The sequence below is a fragment of the Rhinolophus sinicus genome, linkage group LG04 (genome assembly GCF_036562045.2).
Source record: "Rhinolophus sinicus isolate RSC01 linkage group LG04, ASM3656204v1, whole genome shotgun sequence".
Taxonomy (NCBI): Eukaryota; Metazoa; Chordata; class Mammalia; order Chiroptera; family Rhinolophidae; genus Rhinolophus; species Rhinolophus sinicus.
Window position 1 is genome coordinate 160637211 of NC_133754.1, and position 21705 is coordinate 160658915.

At 46.6% G+C, this 21705-nt stretch overlaps 1 protein-coding gene across 8 annotated transcripts in view; it reads right to left on the reverse strand.

Annotated features, from left to right (window-relative positions):
- Positions 1–49: 49 nt before the first annotated feature.
- ANKS6 (ankyrin repeat and sterile alpha motif domain containing 6) overlaps positions 50–21705 on the reverse strand; it is a 50253-nt gene continuing 28597 nt past the window's right edge. The window contains exons 12-16 of one of the 8 annotated variants that reach the window (XR_012495863.1): positions 19113–19296; positions 13625–13692; positions 11738–11771; positions 11221–11337; positions 3849–5849 (exon numbers count right to left, since the gene is read on the reverse strand). Coding sequence is in view for 5 of the 8 variants with exons in the window: in XM_074330758.1 (XP_074186859.1) it covers positions 3570–3992; positions 11221–11337; positions 13625–13692; positions 19113–19296 (792 nt within the window). In the remaining 3 variants the exon portion in view is untranslated. Of the gene's footprint in view, positions 5850–6788; positions 10055–11220; positions 11338–11737; positions 11772–12844; positions 12974–13624; positions 13693–19112; positions 19297–21705 lie in introns of those variants that run through there. The other 7 variants (XM_074330760.1, XR_012495864.1, XR_012495865.1 and 4 more) reach the window with 7 other exon arrangements.

Here is a 21705-nt window from a genome sequence, read left to right on the forward strand (position 1 = left end):
ATATATACGCACAGGTAGGAGAATTGCTGGGTTATACTATAATTCTGTTTAACTTATTGAGGAAATACGCCCCCTCTTTTTTGTAGATTTTCATAGACTCATGGGGCTGGAAGGGACCTGAAAGGTGACTTATAACAGTGTCTCTCAGACTTTTGGATTTCACATATTAGTAAAACTAAAACTGCCATCACCACCACCCCCTCTCCCAAAAGCAGTAGGGACTTTCATTAGGCCCAAGGCCAACCCTGTAAAATGAATATATTTAGTATCAGGTACACTCGTTGCCTTGTACTTGTTTTTCTCACCTGACATCCACCCTTGGGCCATTTGGGAACCACTTACCTGATCCAGTCCTCATCTGAACTCTGAATCCCCCTCTCAGCTGCCTGGGCTGGACCAGCCTCTGGAGGCCCATCTGGAGTGATGCTCTTCCTTCCAGGTAGCCCTGGTCCCTGGAATATTCTTTCTCATGGACAGCTGGCCCTACACCCACCGTCTCCCCAGTATATTTGCTCCACCTTCTGGGGCCCCACCAACCTCACTGGCTTCATTCCACCTGCTTCAGGACTGGGACCCACGCCACCTTCTTCTCCCCAAATGCTCTAAAGGACTGAGGACACCGACGTGAGATTCTAATACCAGGAAATGTGGAGATGAGACAGTCCCCTGACTTTCAAGAATTCTTAGAAGAAACAAAGAGAATCTCCAAGCTATTTGTAGTATAAATGCCTCTTCCCCCACCCTCACCCCCCAAAAAAATTGTGAACAAGCCGTATAGGCTATCAAGATTTGTTTGCTTTCTAGTTGGCTGAACTTATACCAATTGAACATTTCTCCGTCTGCTGAGCGTGAAGACAGCATGAAGAAGACGTGGACTCTTCATGAGAAGGAGAGGAGACCTGCATTCCAACTGTTAACTGGGTGACCTTGGTGAGGCTCATTAAGATCTGTGTGCCACAGCCACCGAACTGGTAGACAGGGAATTTTAAGGCTGCCTCACAGGGTTATTATGAAGGAAGCAAGGCCACTTACAGAAGCGCCTGGCACACCACAAGAGCGGACTCCATAAAAGTTACCAGTGGAAGAAATCTGAGCAGCGTTTTATACCTTCAATGAGCAAAATCAAAGTGAGAAGACAAACTCACCATTATTTAATATACATTTGGCAAAGAAAAATCCTTCAAAGAATCAAGTCCCTTTATAATATGGAAATAATTATAAAAAAATGTGTGGGGGTGATGACCATGGAACCCACTCTGCAGGGCTGAAACAAAATGTCATCCTGGTCTCTTACCAAAAGATAGTGCCCCTGCTGAGGCCGTAGGGTTAAGGCCAAACCATACCCCAGCCATCTGGAAGGTGGGGACATGGTCTCCCTAAAGAGGACAGCCATGCCCTGTGTCTGTGGGCCCTAGGGAGGGGGCTGTAACAGGAACTGGGAAACCTGGGAAGGACCTTACACTGGTGAGAGTTGGTTCACCCCACAGGGCAGAGGCCCTGAGGAGAGAGCCCTGAGTGGCAGGAAGAGGTGGTCTCTGCTTTGGAAGGAAACTGAAGACAAGTGAACTGGGCTTTTGTTCTCTTCCGTCACTGGTGACTCTGTTTATTTCCCTTCTGTCATGCCCGAGCTTTGGTGACTTATTGCCTACAGAGATTGGCTTCTCAGGCGAGGGGCTGAGATTTAAGGCAGGGTCTAATCCCCTCTTAGGCTGCATGTTACAGAGGAGCAAAGCTCCCCTAGGCCAGTGGGGAGCCTGGTAAGACCTACCCCAGGGGAGATGACTCACCACCCACCTCCCCAGGGAGCAGATTCACCATCTCTGGCCAATCCTGCAGAATTTGGTATCGACTTTTCAGGGAAAGCATCAACATTCACCTTACATGTTAAACAGGTTCTACTAGTTAATAAGAAGTGATTATCTTGTGTGAAATGGACAAGGACAGATGGGCATGGATGGTGCTACACAGTACCTCCAGTCTGAGCTGCAAAATCTCTCCATGATGGGTCCCAGGCCTGCAAGAGGCACTTTCTTGGAAACACAGGCCAGTGTGGATGTCACAGCTGCACAGCCCGGGTCTGGCTTTCACGGCAGAGTCTTTGAGCAGCTCTAAGGCAAGAGCAAACTGGAGGCCTTTCCTGCTTCCCCTCTGCCTGCGGGGCCAGCTTCCATGACTGGCTGGAAGGCCTTTCTGTTCCTTTCTGTCCACCTTGCTGGGAGTCCCAGCGTCAGACACAGCTGGAGGGTGGGGATTCAGCACCAACCCTCACATCCTAGGGCTGCGATGCCAGCAGAGCTGTCTAAGCTGCTGCTACCTCTGCTTCCGGCCTCAGCCACCCAGGCATGAGTAGTCCATCGGGGCAGGTGGGAGGGGAGAGGGGATTTCAAACAGGCAACCATCCTGGAGATTTCTCATTTGCAGAACTCCACAGGTGTGAAAAGGGCTTCTTCACCTTCCTGTGATACGCAGCACCTTGGGAAATGCTAGTCCCTTGTAACCAAAAGGGAAACAGAAGTTCCAGGAGCAAAAGAAATATGCCTGATGCTATCCAGTAAGCAGTGGCTGAGCCAAAACCCATGGGTAGGGTTTGGCTCTGACTCTACCATCAGTGCTCTTCCCAGGGTAACAAATTGCTGCTACACAAAAAGAATCAGAAATCAGAAAAACAGGCATCTCACTTACCCTTTGACAATACTTAATCCACAAATATGCTGCCTGCCTTTGAACACAGAGCCCCCAACCTGGGGTGCCCTTTCTTTTCCCTGCCACCCTTCAGACCAGCTCAAGCTCTGGACAAGCCTGAGGTGTCACTGACGACATCCTCCCAGCCCTGGACGTAGCACACCCCTTTATTGGAAGACTCCTCACATGGCACTACAACATTATATTTACGTGCTTGTAGGTCCCCTGAGGGCAGAGGCAAGTGTTTTCATATCTAAAGCATCAGCCTGGGGCAGGCACAGGTAGATGCTCAGTAAACATTTGATGAATGAAAAACTACACATTTTCCTAGTACAACTCAGCAGTCTCCATTCAACCGTCTGGCACTGAAGCAAGGCAGCAGGAGCCTTCCCCTGGCCATTGTGGGCAGGCCTTAGCGACCAGTGCTAGGCAGGACTCCATTAACGCGGGGAAACAGTGCCCTTTCCCTTGCAGGACGGTGAGTCCTCTGAGCAGGGTCCTGGCCAGGATCCTCTCACCTCAGTGTCTCACTGCCAAGTAGGCCACCTCTGCAGAGAGCTGTTGGGGAGAGAAGCCATTACCAAAGACCCCTGACCCAACGGAAGGCCTTGAGCACCCCCTTGGCCCATGCCCAGGGGCAGTGAGGCCTCATGGCTGCCACTGTCCCAGTCAAAGCAGGGTTTCCCTGCTAGTATCCAAGGAACTCACCTTCCAAGCGCATCATGAAGAAGCATTCTGTGATCAAATGTATGGGAAATGCTACAAGCCACACGGCCCCTTCAAGAGGCCTGACACTCACTGCTGAAGGTTGTCGGATGTCCTGCAGCAAAGACGATCATGTAACTGGGTTATAAACCAGTGTCTGCCAATCCTATTTGATCAGAGCTTTATCCCAATTTCACACATACACCCCTCTTTTTCTTTATTAAAAACGTATTAACATTCAGTGGAACTAGTCTTCCAAGGAACACAGTTGGGGAAATGCTGACGAAGGTCTTCAGGCAAGGGAAACACCATGGAGGGGAACAGCCTCCTGGACAAAGGGACACATGGGGGGTGCGAAGGGTCACCAGAAAAAGGATCATGGCCCAGAAAGGGTACCAGGGGCCTCTAGGAGTCTGTGGGGAAGCCCACCAGATCCGTTCTAAGTCAGCTCTGCTCCTGGGTGTGTAACAGGCATGCAGCTTCACTCCTCCCTGTGTTTCCCCGATGTGCAGAGGCCGGCCTCCAGGGGGACAGTGAGGACGGATGACTGAGGTTAAGCTGCCGCCCACAGTTGGTGCCCAATGACCGTGTCTCCGTAAAGAAGGCTGGGACACAAGAACAAGTATAAAGGCTTCTGTCAGTGATGGCTAACTCAGGAGGAAAGTTGGCTTCAGCAGGTGGGAGAGAGAATGGGAGGATGAAGAAGGAACAGCACCCACTGGACTGACAGGCAGAGGGAGAACACGATCAGGCTCTGGGCAATGCGGGAACGACCGCCGCTGAAAGCCAGTGGAGTAGGAATGGGTGTCCACGGCTGTAGGAGGAAGAGATGAGAGGTTGCAACTCTCAAGAAGCCAGCACGTGGCTGGCAGAGTTCATGGTAAAGAAGAGAATTCTGCGAAGGCTGCCATCTATTGGGTCCATCCCGCAGACCGAGCACTTCATGCACACTGGCTCTAAGCTCCAACTAAGTAACCCACCCCTGGCTACACAGCTGGCAGCACGGGGCTGGATCTGAACTCTGAGGCTTGGTCTAGAGTGCAAGCTCTTTCCACACCACCATCCTGCCCCTTGAGTCTGGGATCGGATCATCCATCCATGTCTCCTCTTGCCAGTTGAGGTCCTCAAGGGTGGGGACTGGCTCTGGCTCATCTCTGTGATCCCTGGCACCCAGCAAATGACACAACTGCAGCAAGGGTTGGACGAATTAATGACTTGCTTGGAAACACCTCAGAGAGCTACATTTAAAAGTCAGAGCCCTTCTAATATAACATGGTGGAAAACCACATGGGCCAATGCGCTTCTGAGGAACGTAGCATTAACGGGGTCTAGAAGAAATTCCAAATTCTTTGCCTAGAAAATGTGGGCACTGAAGTCCTTCCACCATGTACTATACTAGGGTCTTCTGCTCCCACTGAAGTGCGGAAAGCCCTGCAGTGATATGGGGTGAGCGGTGCGGAGCATCACAGCATCATCCTGCCCAACCACAGATAGGGACACTGACGGCCAGAAAAGAGACGCGATCCTGCAAGGTCACACAAGGAGCCTCCTCTTTTTTCCTACAGAAAAGGCTGTCTTTGCAATGAAGAAAAATGCATTCGACATACGACATCCTGCACACCTGTCGTACGGTGTATGCAGTAGGTGCAGTGAAGTGCTAGAGCAGAGGTATATATAAATCAGTAAGGGAGCCCAGTGGCTAGAGGGGTTGGTTCTGCGTAAGGGCATCAAGAGGCTTCATTTGATAGGTGACTGGCATGGCGAAGGGCAAGTCAGAAGTTTTAAGGGAAGATGTGGCAGAGGAGGCTAATCGTCTGCCAACATGCACTCCCCAACTGAGGATAGAGTTGTTGCTGTGAGCTCCTCCTTGAACAAAGACTGCCTTTCCCAGGGCCCTCTGTATCCGGTGCGGCCATGTGACTACCGGTGACCAATGGAATATGAGCAGTTAAGAGCAAGGCAGTTAAGAAATGGCTGTGTCTTCTTCACCATCCCTTTCCCCTTCTGCCACCCAGAAGCAAGGACTCTGAGGCCCTGGGAATGGCAGAGCCACAGGTGAAAGGAGCTGGGTCCCCAAATCACTGTGTGAAACCACCTGCCAAGCAGAAGCAGCCATACTGGACTTTACGAGAGAATAAGTCTCTACTGGGTTGGAGTTTGTTACAGCAACGAACTCCACCAACTACTACAGCAGGGTAGGGAAGACGGGGGTTCCAGGCAGAGGGAACAACGTGACCAAGGCACAGCGGTGTGACAAAGCATGGTGTGTGTCAGGGAACCCGGAAGAGCTGAAGGTGGCTGTGTGAAGGCAGTACTGAGATTCAAAAAGCTCACACTGGTGATCCCAGGAGGGAGGGTCATGTACAGGGATTATTTCCAGGGGCCCTGGTGTTGCTGGCGCTGCTCTCAAAGGAAGAATGGAAGTTGTGAATGGTTTCCTGTAAAATTTGTCTCTCACGTCCCTGTGGAGGAAATTGAAAACAGACACAGAAAGTCTTGTTAAATCTCTTAACCATTAATTCAATTGACACAGTGTTGTTAACGCTCAACTCATACTTGAAAAACCCATGGGCGTCTTGGGGAAAATAAATTACCTAATTGAGAGAGTACCAAGTTTAATAAAAACACTCTGAGTCAGGCTCTCCCCCAGCACCCACAACCACAGCGTGCCAAGGGCTGCAGAGGCCCCCGAGATACCAGGAGCCAGTCCCCTGGGCGAGGCTGGACGGTAGGGCCCAGGAAGCAGGACTGACTTGCCCCGGGTCACGCAGCCTGGAACGGGGGGCGGGGGGGGGGTCTCCTCCCCTGCCTCACTCTGTGAGTCTTTCCAGCCCTCGCATTTCCAGGGAATTCAGTGGGAGCCAAACTTCTTTCTGCTACGAGGGAGAATTTGAACAGGCTTACGCCCCCTTGCCCAAAAGAAGTCAGATTCCTCCTCACTGTGATTCACTTCTCACCCCAGCAAGATCTCCCCATCCTTGCCCCTTGCACACACATTCTGAGACAGGAAAAGAGAGAAAGAGAGGGGATGTGGATGTTTCCTTAAGCCCCGAGAACATCTTCACTGAATACCTTAGCAGTGATACACAGAGCTTAAGAACAGAGACTAGACTAAAACAGCCCGGTTCAAACCCCTTTTACTAGCTGGGTGACCTTGAGCAAGATACTTCATCTCTTTGGGCCTTGATTTCCTCATCTATAAAATGGGGATAATAGCATTTCAAATGGTTGCTGCTGACATTAGACCCTGTGTGGGCAGCAGGAGGCCTACAGGTCCTGCCCTCAAAAGGCAGCAGTGTGGATTAAACATATATACACACACACACACACACACACACACACACACATACATTTTAAACATGTATTTTTAAAAACAACAAATAAGTGTGGTCAAAATGTAAAGCAAATTAAAAATGAATAATCTCTGGCAGATTGTTCTTTGCCAGGAGTGAAAAGAAAAAGAAAAAGTCCATTGAATGAGCCCAGACTTCAAACTCTCTCTTTCATCTCATGAACTACCCAAACCCTGAGGAGTCCCTCTCCAGACTCCCAGGCAGAGACCACGGGCCCTCACGTGCCCTCCCCGACACCTGAGCAGGCAGTGAGAGTCTCCCTTCAGGCCAGTCCTCCCAGGACATTTTCAATAAGCTGGACAAATGCTGTCAGGATTCCATCTGCACAAACCTGAAGGCTGTGGGGCAGAGGACAGAACAGTGGGTGTGGCGTCCCCACTCCACCTCTCACTAGTGGGGCGTCTCAGGCATGACTCCCTGCTCCTGAGTGCCCATGCCTGTAAAATGCGGATAATGCCACATGCTGGGGCTCTGATGAGGCTCAACCTGAGATAATGAATGAGGTGACACTGTGCAAACTACAGAGGGTGAAAACATAAAGAGGAGGGGTGACACCACCACCTTAGCCTTAATTGCCTGAGAGATGAGGTCAGGGCCAGCCAGAGTTCCAGCACTCTCCATCTCCTAACCTTAGGAGGAAGCCATGGATGATGAAAACCATGACCGGTCCCGTATCCACAACCGATTGAAGATGATAATGATAACTGCCCTTTAAAAACCCCTGAGTTTCAAAGGACCTGCCTCATAATTCTCAAAAGGGAAAAGGCAAATGGCCATTAAAAGTAGAAAAAAGTGTTTGGTCTATCTAGTAGTTAAAGAAATGCAAATGAAAATAGACATATTTTTTTTCTTCGCTTATCTAATTAATAAAAATTTAAAAAACAAACCAAACTCTCACCCCTACAGCTGCTGGGGATGTTCACTGGCTCTCTCTGGAAAGTAATTCAGGAAGCGATAACAAATACCTGGAATCAGACTCTTTGACTCTGTAATTCCACTTTTAGACATCTATTCTGAGCAGATAACCAAAAGGCCTTAGACACAAAGCTGCCCATTGCAACACTAGCATAGAAACTTCGGGTATCTACATATCCAATAAGTAGGAATTTAAAAAAATAATTTAGTACATCCATGCAAATTTATTACATTATAAAGAGTTCTTAATGACATGGGTAACTACATATATTTAATGTTAAACGAAGAAAGTAGAATGTGAACTTACAGATCCAAATATACCTCAGCCACATAAAGAAAAACATTTGGCACAAAATACTGCAGAGTGATCCTCCCAAATGTGAAAAGCATTGGCCTCTGGGTGGTTAGATCGAGGTTTCTTTAAAAGTTGACCTTGGTAGCATTGTGTAAATTTAGTAAAATGAATATGCACTGCTATGATAAAATTGGGAACAGAAAGGATCAGTGGCTTAGGACCAACTAAAGGTGAAACTCAGGTCATCATTTCTGGGAACCTTCTCCAACATATATAAAACTGTGTGAAACTAACAAAGTAATAAGCAGACTTGCATACATATCACAACTTGAATACTAGAGTGGTTTATGCAAAAGTTACATGGCTCGCAAGCTGAGGGCCCACAGTGCTTTACTAATTTTTTTTTTATGGTTAAGCCAGGTTTTCAATTATTGTGTTTTGTTGTTTTTTTAATTTAGGCTAAAATGTTCAAACTTTTTCTGACTGTGTAAGAAACATGCTTTATATCACAACCCTGTTACACATAAATATATGAAACAAATTTGACCCTTCCTATTGGCAAAGAATGTTGATATTTTCTACTCTGTTCTGTTTTAAAATGGTGCTTGGGAGACACTAAAGTGATTCCACAACCCTCCGGCATGCTGCAGACCAGAGCCAAAAAGACAGTGAGCGAGGAAAGCTGGGCATCCCTTCTCTCACAGGTCCGCCTGGGTTCTCAAATGTGCCCAGAGCATTTGAGCCACAATGGGTACTCTCTTGGCCAAGGCTGGGTTGCAGAAGAAAAAGGATGAATGTTCGAAGGGAAAGCACATGCCCTGTAGCAGTCAAGAAAGAGGCAGGAGCCCCTGCAGCTGGGGTTCGGCAGGTCCAGCCCAGAGCAGCCGAGGCCCAGGGCATCCAAAGGGCTCCTGGAAGCCACCCTCCGCCTGAGGACCTCCTCGCTCGTTGGAACCTGGGTGGTGCAGCAGCAGATGAACTTGGTTTTGTAATAAACTTCTCCCAGTCATGCCGTGGCTCTACGACACACGATAGGACATGGTCCTCACTTCCACAGGACTTTGTCTGGGACTGTTTGCCCTCGAATACCATGGCCTTTCTTTCTCCGGTGATTAGTTCAGACCCGCTCCTTCCCCTTGGACCTATCCCCAGTGGCATCGCCTGACTTTGCAGGGCACATGCCTGTGGGAAGGACATGCATGAAATTAACCAGTTCCCACGGCTTGGCATGTCAGAAGCACCTGGGTTTCTTGGATGGGAACTGGTCAGCTGGGGCCTCCACAAGGAAGACCCCTGCTATGGACTGAATGTTTATGTCCCCCACCTCCAGATTCATATGCTGAAACCCTACCCCCAATGTGATGGTGTTTGGGAGGTGACTATGCTTACATGACATGTGAGGGCAGGGATTAGTGCCCCTATAAGAAGAGACAGGAGAGAGCTTGCTTCTCTCTGTTCTCCAGCATGTGAGGAGACAAGTCAGCAGCGTGCAGCTTAGAAGAGGACCCAAACGGGAACTCACCGTGCTGGCATCCTGATCTTGGACTGCCAGCCTCCAAACCGCAAGAAGTGGATTTCTGTTGTTTACAAGCCACCCAGCCTATGGCACTTTGTTATGCAGCCCAAGCTGACTAAGACAACCATGGATAGCTGTCACTTCTGCGTCTCTACATGGGGTCCTGTTTAGCATAGGATGTTACAGAAATACGTAGAGTAGGGGGGTGATGAATTTCAGAGAAAATAAAAAATTGTTCCGGTCTATACAAGCTTTAAGAAAAATGCTCTCCTTTGGATCCCAGCTTCTCGAGATGCCACATCGTCCACTCTGATGATTCCAGTTAATTTTCCTAAGATTTTCAAACCAGCCCAGCCTGTCTTCCTTTAGAGATCCTGGGCCAAGGAGGCCATGGCCACCGGGGGCAGAGGGAGGGTTCTGGAAGCATTAGTAGTTACCGTCTACCAAGCTGGGGCCAGGCTCTAGGGACACCCAGCTCCTCTACCCTCTCATGCTTCCACGGTCCTCACTGGCTCTACATCCAGAACCTTTCCTGTATAAGCATGGCTTCCCCACCTCCATCCTCTTCTTGGCTCACACTTCAGGCCTCTGGAGGGTAGGAGGAAGAAGGGTCCTGTACTTCCTCAGCCAAAGGACCAAATGAGCCCATTAACCGAGGAAATGTATGTGAATGATAAAGTGCTACATGAATATTTATTTGCTGTCGATGCTACAAATCTGTTCAATATTTCTGTGCATACCTAGCAGTATACAGAAAGAACCGTAATACCAGTCCCGCTCTCTGACATAACCTTGTATTGTGGAACACAGTCTGAAGAACAAAACCCGGGAAGATAAAGGAAAGAGGCAGCCATGCCCACTACAGCAGTATTTACAGTGGCAAAATCCCAGACAGGGCGCTATTGCTCAACAAGTGGGGAGCTGTTAGGTAAAGTGTGAAAAAGCAACAAATAAGCAAGTATTACACATTGCTGGAACGAGAGACAGAAAAATCCAGCCCATATTAAGGAAAAAGGCAGAGAAGGCAAAGAAGTGTGAACAGCCCGATACACTGGACGACTAATGTTTGCAAGGTGAGTGTGATTTGCTTTTTTCATGTGTTTTGTTTGCTTGTTTGTTTTTTTTGCACATGTGTGCCTTTGGGTAAATGGGGGTGAGAGGGGATTACTATTCTTCAGCTTTAAAGCTGATGAAACAGAAATTTAACATTAGACCAAAATGCAGGATGCCAACAATAACCACACTGATTGCCGGGTCCGTGTGCCAGGGGCTCCACTAGGCATTTTAGTCCTGGTTACAATGCCATCACCCACACCCTGCACACGAGGCAAGTGAGGTTCAGAGTGGTGCATGCTTTGCCCATGGTAACACAGCGAGTAAGTACTGCAATTCAAATGAAGGTCGGCATGACTACAGGATATGTCTTAACCAATGGTTCTGCTCCCATTGTGTTCTGGAGGCAAATACCCAGCCCTGGGGGTTGATATTACTGGAGAGAATATTTTAGCTGAATCTAAGGAGAAACAACCGTATAAGAAGAGAGATCTGGAAAAGGAACAGGCCACACTGGGAGGTGGAGAGCAATGACTGGGCCATGAGAAGCATGCAAGTGGGGTCAGCCTCTGCTAGGTATGCGGGAGAACATGAACTTAGACCCCAAAGGTCCTTGGGAATACCAAGGGCCTAAGATCCTAGCGAGGCTCTCAGCGGTTTGAAACAGAAAACAAACAAACAAAAAAGATTGAGAACAATACCTTGCCTGCGTTCAGTTCCGAAATCGCTGCCAGAATCTGCTGCCTGGATCCATCTGTCTTAATACCCAGCTCCTTCAGGTCCCCATCGGTAAGTGTGAGGAACGCTTCCATATCCACCTGGGGAGAAAGAAGCAGCACTCGCTGCCATCAGTGTGATGCCACACCTATTTTTCCCCAACCACAAGAGAAATATCATGATTATGAGCTATTAGTGCTTATTAGTAGTGAATTAATTAGGACTTACTAGTTCTGATTCCTGCTTTATGCTGAAAGTTTAGTGGAAAATATCATAAAGAACTAACTCTCCTCAGCGCTAGCCCTGGGATTTTCAGGATAGGGTTACCTTGGAAAGGTACCCCGAAAATGAAACAAGGAAGGAAAGTCTCCAAGGCAGCATCTGGGCGGCTAAAGTGGGTAAAAATCCAAGTCCTGCTGTTAGAAAGTGAATTCCAGTTTTGCTGCTCTTTTAACAATATTGGCGACTGCACAGAAAATGTGGGTGTATGGCGGTACTCACCACGTTTCCCCCCAGAAGACAAGAGAGATGCAGACTGTGGAAAGACAGATGAAAAAATAAAACCAGCAGAAGCAATATGGAAAGAAGGGACACGGAGAACCGAGGTGGAGAAGGGCTCAGAATAAGGGTCTCTCAAAGCCACACAGCCCTTGGTTTCTATGGGAAAAATCCTGACATTTCTGTCATCCTGGCCTGTGCCCCAAATACCCCACATGCCATCCTTCCTTCTCTTGTTTAATGGTCATTTTACTTTCCTGGATTTAAAAAAAAATCTTGAACCAGGTTTGAGTCAGTGGGGAAGGGTCTGCTCCCTTATCCACCCCTAAGCGTTCTGTAAGATGCAGGCATCCCCCACCTTTCCGACAACGATTAGCTCCTCTCGGGCTTTACAGCTCACAAGGTGCTGAGGGGCTGAATCAAAGAGTGGCGTGGTTTTGGCTGAAACCCGCGTCCTGGTCCCACAGGACACTCCCCTTTCCCCTCCATCCCAGACCCCTGGCAGAGACCCCCACACCCAGTCCCCATAGCCAGCCCCCGAGAAGGCACAGAACATTAATAACACAAAAGCAAGCAGCCATCAGCAAACAGGAAAGATTTTCTTGATGATGAGAAAAATCACTGCTCAAATTTAAAACGCCAAGGAGGCAGGAAGGATAGGGCAGAAAAGTAAATCGAGGAAGAAAGCCACGGCATCCTACTCTGTTTCTTGAATCAAAATACAAACTCCTCAGTTGCATCTCGAGCTTATCGGGGACAATGAGTGATACTCGTGATTGCTACTGTATTCATGCCAGTTGTCCTGCACTAAACTAGGCAACAGAATGTTCTAAAACCAGTGATTATATCCTAGTGGCTCGTGGGCTGCCGAGGAATTTTATTTGGCCCAAACGGGAATTTTTAAAACAGCCTATTGAGATGTAATTCACCTACCATACAATTCATCCACTTAAAGTATACAATTCAGTGATTTTTCAGTACAGAGTTGTGTAACCATCATCACCACACTCAATTTTAGAACATTTCCATCCCCATGAGCAATCACTCCCCATTCTCTCCTCCCCATATTCCCTGGCAACCACTCATCTACTTTCTGTCTCCACAGATTTGCCTACTCTGGACATTTCATATAAACGGAATCATACCATATGTGGCCTTTTGTGTCTGGCTTCTCTCACTAAGCATCGTGTTTTCAAGGTTCATCCACGTTGTAGTACAGATCAGTACTTCATTCCTTTTCTACGGCCAAATTATATTTCATTGTATAAAGATAACACATTTTACTTATCCATTCATCAATTAATGGACATTTGGGTTATTTCTACATGTTGGCTATTATGAATCATGCTGCTATGAACTTCTGTGTACAAGTTTTTGTGTGGACATACGTCTTCAATTCTCTTGGGTGTATACCTACCTAGAAGTGGAATTGTTGGGTCATAGGGTAACTCTATGTTTAACACTTGGAGAACTGGGAAACGCAGAATAATAATATTTTAAATATGTGATTGTGAGTGCTTCTAAGCAAACAGGGATGCTCTCCGATTAACACAGACTCCTATGCCAGATATTTAATTAGGATTTGCTTTTGACCCGCTTTAAACCTAAAAGCCTACCCGTCAATCCCCTTTGGCAAGCGTATGCAGGACAGACACAAACTTTATGAGACAGAGCAGTGCTCAAAATTACAAAATTCTATTACAACAAGCCATAAGGTCCCCAGGATTTCACTGTAATGAACTGAACTAAATGTGCTGAACACGAATTCTATTTCTTCAGCTGTCTCACTGAAAAAGATCAATCTAGGCCGGCAGAATGAAAAGCTACATATTTAGACAATTTTTTTTTTACACCAAAATTTAAACCGACACTCAAAAAGAACATCCTTACCTCTTGCTCCTCAAAAATGGGCTGATATTTCTCAAGTGACAATTTCTTAAGGATTCCAGTCAGTTCATCTTCAAGCAAGAAAGATATGGAAAAACACAATTTAGAATTTGGTAAATATATCAAAAGAGTGATCTTAAATCTTTCATAAAGCAGCGGTAATCTCTTTTCAAATGCAATTCTACAAGAAAGCCTGACACAGAAAGCAGATGTAGCTGCGAGCCTGCATATGGAACTGGAGGCCACATTCTTCCCTTCCGGGCAGGCCCTGGGCATCAACCAAAGCCCCAAATGGAGCTGTGAAGACAGAAGACAGCCCTGCTCACGGCCAGGCAGACTCTCCAACAGCTGCAACCACCAAGTTCTCGGAGTTCTAGCTGCTGGGACTAAGACTCCGCCTTCCATCCAGAACAGTTTTCAATTATGATTCCTTGACCGCTGGTTGCTACACCGGAAGTAAATGCTAATGCCAGCAAGTCCTCAGCTAGTCAGAGGAGGAACTTCAGAGAACTGGCCGGTGGGCTAGAGACCAGAGGCAGGGTTTGTTCTGGCACAAGTGTGTGGAGACCGTGAGCTTCCCGAAGGAAGGACGTCTTAGTGGAGCAGCGGAGCCCGAGGGGCAGAGACCAGGGGAAAAGAGAAGATTCTGGGTGTCGAGATATCAAAGCAGGGAGAGTAAAGAAAGGAAACCAGACCAGCGCCTGGGGGGCTTGAAGGAGTATTTATTCACACGTTCAGTAAGAATAAAAGCAGGAAGCGCTGCTTTTATCCGGGGGACTCAACAGGGACGGAAACAGACAACGAGCAGGTTGACAGGCCAGAGGCAGCGAGCAGGTTGACAGGCCAAAGGCAGCGAGGAAGAACACAGAGGCCTGGGAGGGGCTGAGGGAGGGTGGGAGGCGGCCTTTTACAGATGGTGGTCAGGGAAGGCCTTTTGTAAGGTGACAGCTGAGCACTATGTGAAGCAGCGAGATGTGCAGGTATCAAGGGACAAGCACCAGGTAGCATCAGGCAGAGAGAACAGTAAGTGCAAAGGTCCCGGGGCAGTGGGCGCAGGGCACAGAAGAGTGGACTGGAGGGTAGGAGGCCAGCATTCCTGCTTTTATTCACTCATGCAACAGTGGCTACCACATGCTGGGAATGCAAGGATGGAAAGGTCCCTGCTGTGAAGTGGTTCCATGTGGCTGCGGAGTCCTAATGAAGAGGTCAAGAGCTGATGCACGTTGCTCACCCTCAGGCACCCTGTACATGGCTGACCCATTTGCTCTTTACAACAACACTATGAGGTAGACCCTATTACCGTCCTTATTTACAGATGAGAAAGGGAGGCACGGAAAGGTTGGGGACCATATCTTGAGTGGGTCATACTGCCAGTCTACGGCAAAGCTGGGATTCAAACCTGTGGGTCTGGCTACCGGGCCTGTGTTACTCCTCCCGCTCTGCCATTTCTCCCATGGGTGGTGAGCTCTACGATGATGGGCATGAACAAGGGGATCTGGGGTCAGAGAGGACTGCTGACCCAACCCAGGGGACTGGAGAAGCCCTCACAGAAGATCTGCTACTGAGCTAGGATGTACGAGGTGACTCGAGTTCCTACCCAGACATAATCCACTGTAGTTTCGTGACAGCAAACCTGTGCTGCAGCTGCTCCTTCCCCAGGCCATCTCCCTCCACAGTGAGGGGCTGGTACGTGTTTAACACCTGGCTCTTGGGGGCAAATGTATGCATGTGTACGTAGGTACATACATTTACTATAGGTTTTACTGGAATAAAGAGTATGTAACACACAATTGACATATAATAATAAATTATACAAGACTCTCTGTTAGCAATTCCAATAGCCAATGTTTTCATTACATTTCAGGCACCTCACTGAATTCTTTCATTGATTTTTGCCCTACTCTTGTACCCAGAGCCAATGAGTGTAGTTCCAACATGAGGTTGGTGACCGGTTCTGTTTTCATGAACATGTAAGATGAAATGAAACGACGAAGATGTATGCTAGAACTTCAGGTGAACAACTGCTGAATAAGACAATGGTTTTCAAATCTTGGAATCCGAAGAATATTTTCTCAAATTTTTTGTGCTATTCACAATATAATGGCCACAGGCGTGACACTTTTACATTTAACCTGCATAATCACCACTTTGCCCATCACTGTCTAGATTATGTCTAGATGATCTATGCAACAATAAATCAAGTCCTGACTGACTGCCGGTGTTTGCTGATTTCAATGGTGTAAATACCCCCATCATAGCCGATTTCAACCTACCAAGGTAATGTTCCTGAAAGTGGAATTGGGAAGAGATGCACAGGAGTAACACATCATTATATAATATTGCCACCATACAGGTAAAACAATATAATCTCAAGAGCATAGATATCAGTAAAATGCACTACAAACCAGCAAATAATTTTCTTTGAAGTACTACATATCTTTATATTTAATATAATTAATTTAATTATAAGTTCATGTAATTTGTTTAAAATTTTATTAATTTGTTTATTTATTTATTTATTAAAGTTAATTGGGGGACAATTGTTAGTAAAGTTACATAAGTGTCACGTGTACAATTCTGTATTACATCATCTATATATCATCTATATATTGTGTGTTCACCACTCAGAGTCAGTTCTCTTTCCATCACCATATATTTGATCCTTTTTACCCTCATCTACCACTCCCCTCCCCCCTTACCCTCTGGTCTGTGACTAAACTATTCTCTGTGTCTATGAGTTTTTGTTTCTTCATTTGTTTGTCTTGCTCCTTTGCTGTTTTCAGTTTTATGTACCAAAATTAACTCAAAATGGATCCAAGACCTAAACATAAGACCTAAAACAATAAACTGCATAGAAAAAAACATAGGTACTAAACTTGTGGACCTTGGGTTCAAAGAGGATTTTATGAATTTGACTTCAAAGACAAGGGAAATAAAAGCTAAAATAAATCAATGGGACTATATCAAACTAAAAAGCTTCTGCACAGCAAAAGAAACCATCAACAAAACAAAGAGGCAACCAACTGAATAGAAGATTTTTGCAAACAACGCCTCTGATAAGGGCCTAATATCCAAAATATATAAGGAACTCATACAACTCAACACCAAAAATAAAGCAAACAATCCAATTTAAAAATGGGCAAAGGACCTGAATACACATTTCTCCAAAGAGGACCTACAAATGGCCAATAGGCACATGAAAAAATGCTCAACATCACTAACCATCAGAGAAATGCAAATGAAAATCACATGTAATTTGTTTTGTGTTTTTCCTTTTTTGTCTTCTATTTTTTTAATATTTGGTTGTTACAATTTGACTTTTAATAGCTGTGTTTAATCCCCAGCTCATCTTTTTCTATAAGTGTGGCAATCAGCTCTGGCTCACCATGCCCCGTCTCCTCTCAGCCCTGGTGGCCCAGCCCGAGGGCTTGCTCTTCAGTGGCGCCTGCCACGGTACTCTGTACTTTGCAGGTCACACAGGTTTCATCCCATCTGCTGTTACAGTCTTTTACTGTGATTATGCTGAATGCATCTCACTCCCCTGACTGACTATGAGTTACCTTAACACCCAGCACAGGTTGTGGCACCCAGTGCCTGCCCCAGAAACCTGCGTGGGAGGAACGTGAGGCTGAGAAGTTTCCGTCACAGGCCTCACGGCTCCCAGCAGGAGGAGTCTCAAGAGAGGGACACAGGTGTGAAGATGGGCAGTGCAGAGGCCTGCGTGCAGTCCTCGATCGGGGCCACACATTTCCCACAAAAACCTCATAAAGAAGAGCTGTTTGAGGATGGATTGTAGCCTCTGTCCTGTCACAATCTAATGCCCAAGGGACAAGGGTCTCACTGCCTCAGGACTCAGAAATTCCAGAAGGGAAAACTAGGCTTTCGAAGGAAAAGAAATTAATCTAAAAAGAAATCATTGTCAGGTCCTCTTCTTTTTTCATCCCAACTAGGGCTCTCCAAACCTTTTTAAATAATGAATGGGAGGGAAAAGAGTGGGGTACAAATACCTAACTATACCTTCAGGGGTTTTGACTCCTGAAAGCCTCTGAAGTGGGATAATTCATGATTGGGGAGCTTAAGACTCTACAACAGAAAACATGGTTAGGGAGGCATGGGACTGCTAGTGAATATCTGAGGCTTTATAAATGATTGCACTCGATAACACAAAACAATAAAGCAGACCCCAAATAAAGGGGATGCCAATGGCAGCATGCATTTATCAACTCAGGACGGACTGCAGCCTATGCAGTTGATTTCAACTTATCACTTGCTGGGCAGAACCTGCCTAGTATGTCCTTCCAGCAGCTGCAGTGAGGTGTCCGCAAATGCCTTGGTGAGGCCCACACACACAGTGAGATTTCCTCACCTCTCTGATTTATACTCCTTGCTTTGCACCTGCCTGAGCCCCAGCTCTCATCAAAGCTCCACACCCTCCTTCCCGCTTCCCCACTCCCAGGAGCCAACTCCCAGATGGCAGTTTTAAAGGATGACATTTCCCTCTCTCCTGGGCCTCACTGCAGGGCCGCTGCTCCTGCCCTGCTGTCCGCTCCATCTTCCTTCCCTCATCATCCCCAAGGGAGGGCCTCGTGATTCAAGCACATGGCTTCCAAAGTTCTCCTGGTTGCAGTGGCCATCTACTGCGTTTGCTTGCCCAGCACCCATCCTCCTTCTCTTTCTGGAAACAGCACTTCAATTTTCCTTTGAGGAACCACTTCTCTCCCTCTTCCAATCTACACAGCGTCGGCAGGACAGACCCCGAGCCCGGCTCCAAAGGCAGACACCTGACCTGGCCCTGACCAATCAGCACAATTCCACCCCCACAGACACAGAGATTGTCAAGGATGGGCAAATGACCCAAGTCGTTATAAATATAGCCGAGGTCAGCCAATGACCTTTACCCCTGGGATTTTGCTGAACCTACTAAGAAAGCAGCACTCTTTCTGCTGGGGTTGCTAAGTTAGTAGGAAGAGGAAGTAAGCCTGGAGCAGCTGGGGGACATCCTTGCCACCACTTAGAGAGAGCCTACCTGACAGATGCAGGGAAACCCTCCCAAAGCACCTGCACCCAGACATGCCTGAAGCACACCCAGACACTTCCATTTTAGGAGCCCACCATTTATCACGTTTTGTTTTTGTTTCTGCTTAAACCAGTTTGGAGATTCCATGACTCGAAACTGAAAAAATTCTGATGTGTACAAGGTTCAGGGAATGTTATATAACTGGTGTTAGAGAAACATTTCTATGGGTGTATGTTTGTGTATATTAACAAAACTCCCCGACATTCAAAAAGTATTTGAGGGAGCATACCTATGAGCTCACCAAGCACAGAGAAGAAAAAATACACGGTAGACTCAGGGAAGAGGGGCAGAGAGCTGTTTTTGTTTGTTGGTAACAAATAAACCTGAGGAAAGATGGCTAAGGCAATTAAAGGCACCTGCCAGGTCACCATGGTGAAGAGGAAAGGGTGGGGTCTCGGGGCCTCGGGAACTCACCCTCATCGGTGATGGTGCCGCTGCTAGAGCCCCCGCTGCTCTTGGATTGCCGGTGGGACGAGGATGAGGACACCGAGGACTCAGCCGCATGGCCTTTGGGTGAAGGGGAGGGCGTGAGGGTGGGGGAGGTGCTTTTGGAGGTAGTGGACGTTCCAGACGGAGGCCTTTTGCTCGTCTCCAGTTTCTGCAGAACAGAGTAAGACAAATACATAGCTATCACCTGGAGGGTAGAAATGATTAACACAGAGACCCACAATAGGAAATACTGGTGATGTTGGACGCAATGAGATGTCTCATCAGGACTAGGAATCTACGTTAAACACACACACACACACACACACACACACACACACACACACACGCACGCGCAAAGCAGAAACAGCTTTATCAGAACAGTGGTAGGAGAATCCTCCCCTGGAGCAGAGAGGCAGGGGGTGGGATGGAAAAAGTGGCCCACGCAGTCAGGAAATGGAGCCAGTTCTGCGCCTACAAGCACTGTGTCCTTGACGGAGGCCCTTACGTCCCAGCTAACCCCCTCTGAGATGGCAGTGTGGCTTCCAGGTATAATGTACAAGAGTCCCTTTCTGGTCTTCCTCTTCCAGTCACTGCCCACCTTTCACCAAATAAAACATCATTCCCCGTGTGTGTGTGTGTGTGTGTGTGTGTGTGTGTGTGTGCGTGAGAGAGAGATTTAGCTTTAAAAAAAAGTCTTTTTTATTTGGAAATACTTTTAGACTCACGGAAGAGTTACAAAGGTATACCAGAGAGTGCCTGTGTATTCCTCATTCAGCTTCCCCGGATGTTAACATCTTACATAACCACAGTACAATGACTGAAACTAAAAAATTAACATTGGGACTATTAGCTGAATTACAGACTTGGCTCAGACTTCACTGGTTGTTCCACTAACACCCTTATTCTGCTCCAGGGTCCGGTCCAGCATCCCACGTTGCCTTGACTTGTCACGTGTCCTTAGACTCCTCCGATCTGTGACAGCGCCTCAGTTTTGCCTTCTGTTTCATGACCTTGACACTTCTGAAGAGTCCTGGGCAGGTACTTACAGAATGTCCATCAATGTGGGTTTCTCTTATATTTTCTCATAATCAGATTTGCTTATGAATTTTTGGGCAGGCCACAGAGGTGATGTGCCATTCTTAGCACATGGTACCCGGAGGCACAAAGTATCAGCATCTTATTACTGATGGTGTTAACCTTCATCATCTAATTAAGGTGATGCCAGCTTTCTCCATCGTGACGTCACTATTTTTCCCTTTCTAATTAATACATATTTGTGGGGGAGATATTTTGAGCTAAATATTGTTTTTCCTTAAAGTTTTACCCACTAATTTTAGCATTTTTTTCTTTGGTGTATCTTGTCTAGAACAATTACTCCTGTTCTAATGGTGATTTGCTAATTCCCTTATTCCTTCCACATTTATTATTTGGAATTTTTCTGTAAGAGTTGTTCCTTCTCCCCCATTTATTCAGTTATTTATTGATATCAGTATGGGCTCACGGATATTTATTTTATTCTTTAGCTGTAATCTAATACTGTCATTACTTATAGTTGCTCAAATTGTTCCAGCTTTGGCCACTGAAACCTTTCAGGTTGGCTCCGGTGTCCTTGTGACATACCCTGGCTTTTTTTCTTCCCCTTTTGTTTCAAAAGCATTTCCTTTCTTCTCAATACCACAAAACGCTTCAGGCATTTTTCACTGACCCACTATGGGAATAAACAATATCTCCAAGGCCCTGGTCCCTTTTATTGGAGGTTGGTACTTAGAAAACAAAATCTGGGCAGTAGATTTCTCATTGCTACTGGGCTATCACTGCTTCTAGGTCCTCTCAGTGGCCAGAGCAAGGAAATACATGACGTATACTAGCCCACATATGCACACAGACCCTCACTTATTGCTTATCAGCCTGTGCGTATAACATATACTTCTAAGCATGTATATTCATACTAATACTGACACCGCTCACTTCTATCCAACATGCACAGGGATTTTTCTAGCATTTCCCTTTGTTTCAATCTCTGACAGTTAAAAACTGAGCTTATTATATTTATTTATTTGTTCAACCTTAGTATAAACGTAAAGTATATATGTATGCAAGAAGTGTACGTTTGTAAAGTGGTTTTAGACTTTAACCCATATCCCTGCAAGAAAAAAAAAAGATCACCAAGAGTACAACACTTGCATATGGTTCTTTTTGTCTTTACTTTAGCCTTACTGTATCCACCTGACATATGAGTTTTTCCCCACCTCCTAGTGTGGTTATGTCATTCATAATATAGTTAGATCTGCTGTCACGGTCTGCATTCCGTCTTGGTTCCTGGCTGATTTTATTTTTTTTCAGAATTGCATACAGTAGACATAACTCTGTTGTGTACCATTCTATGGGTTTTGACAACTGCATAGCGTTGTGTGTCATACAGAACAGTTCCATCATCCCCCAAATTCCCAGCGCTGTCTCTGCTAATCAATCCTTTCTCCCATCCCAACCCACGGAAATAATTCATCCTTTATCCATCCTTATAGTTTTGCCTTTTCCAGAATTTCATATATATGGAAACACACCATATGTGGACTTT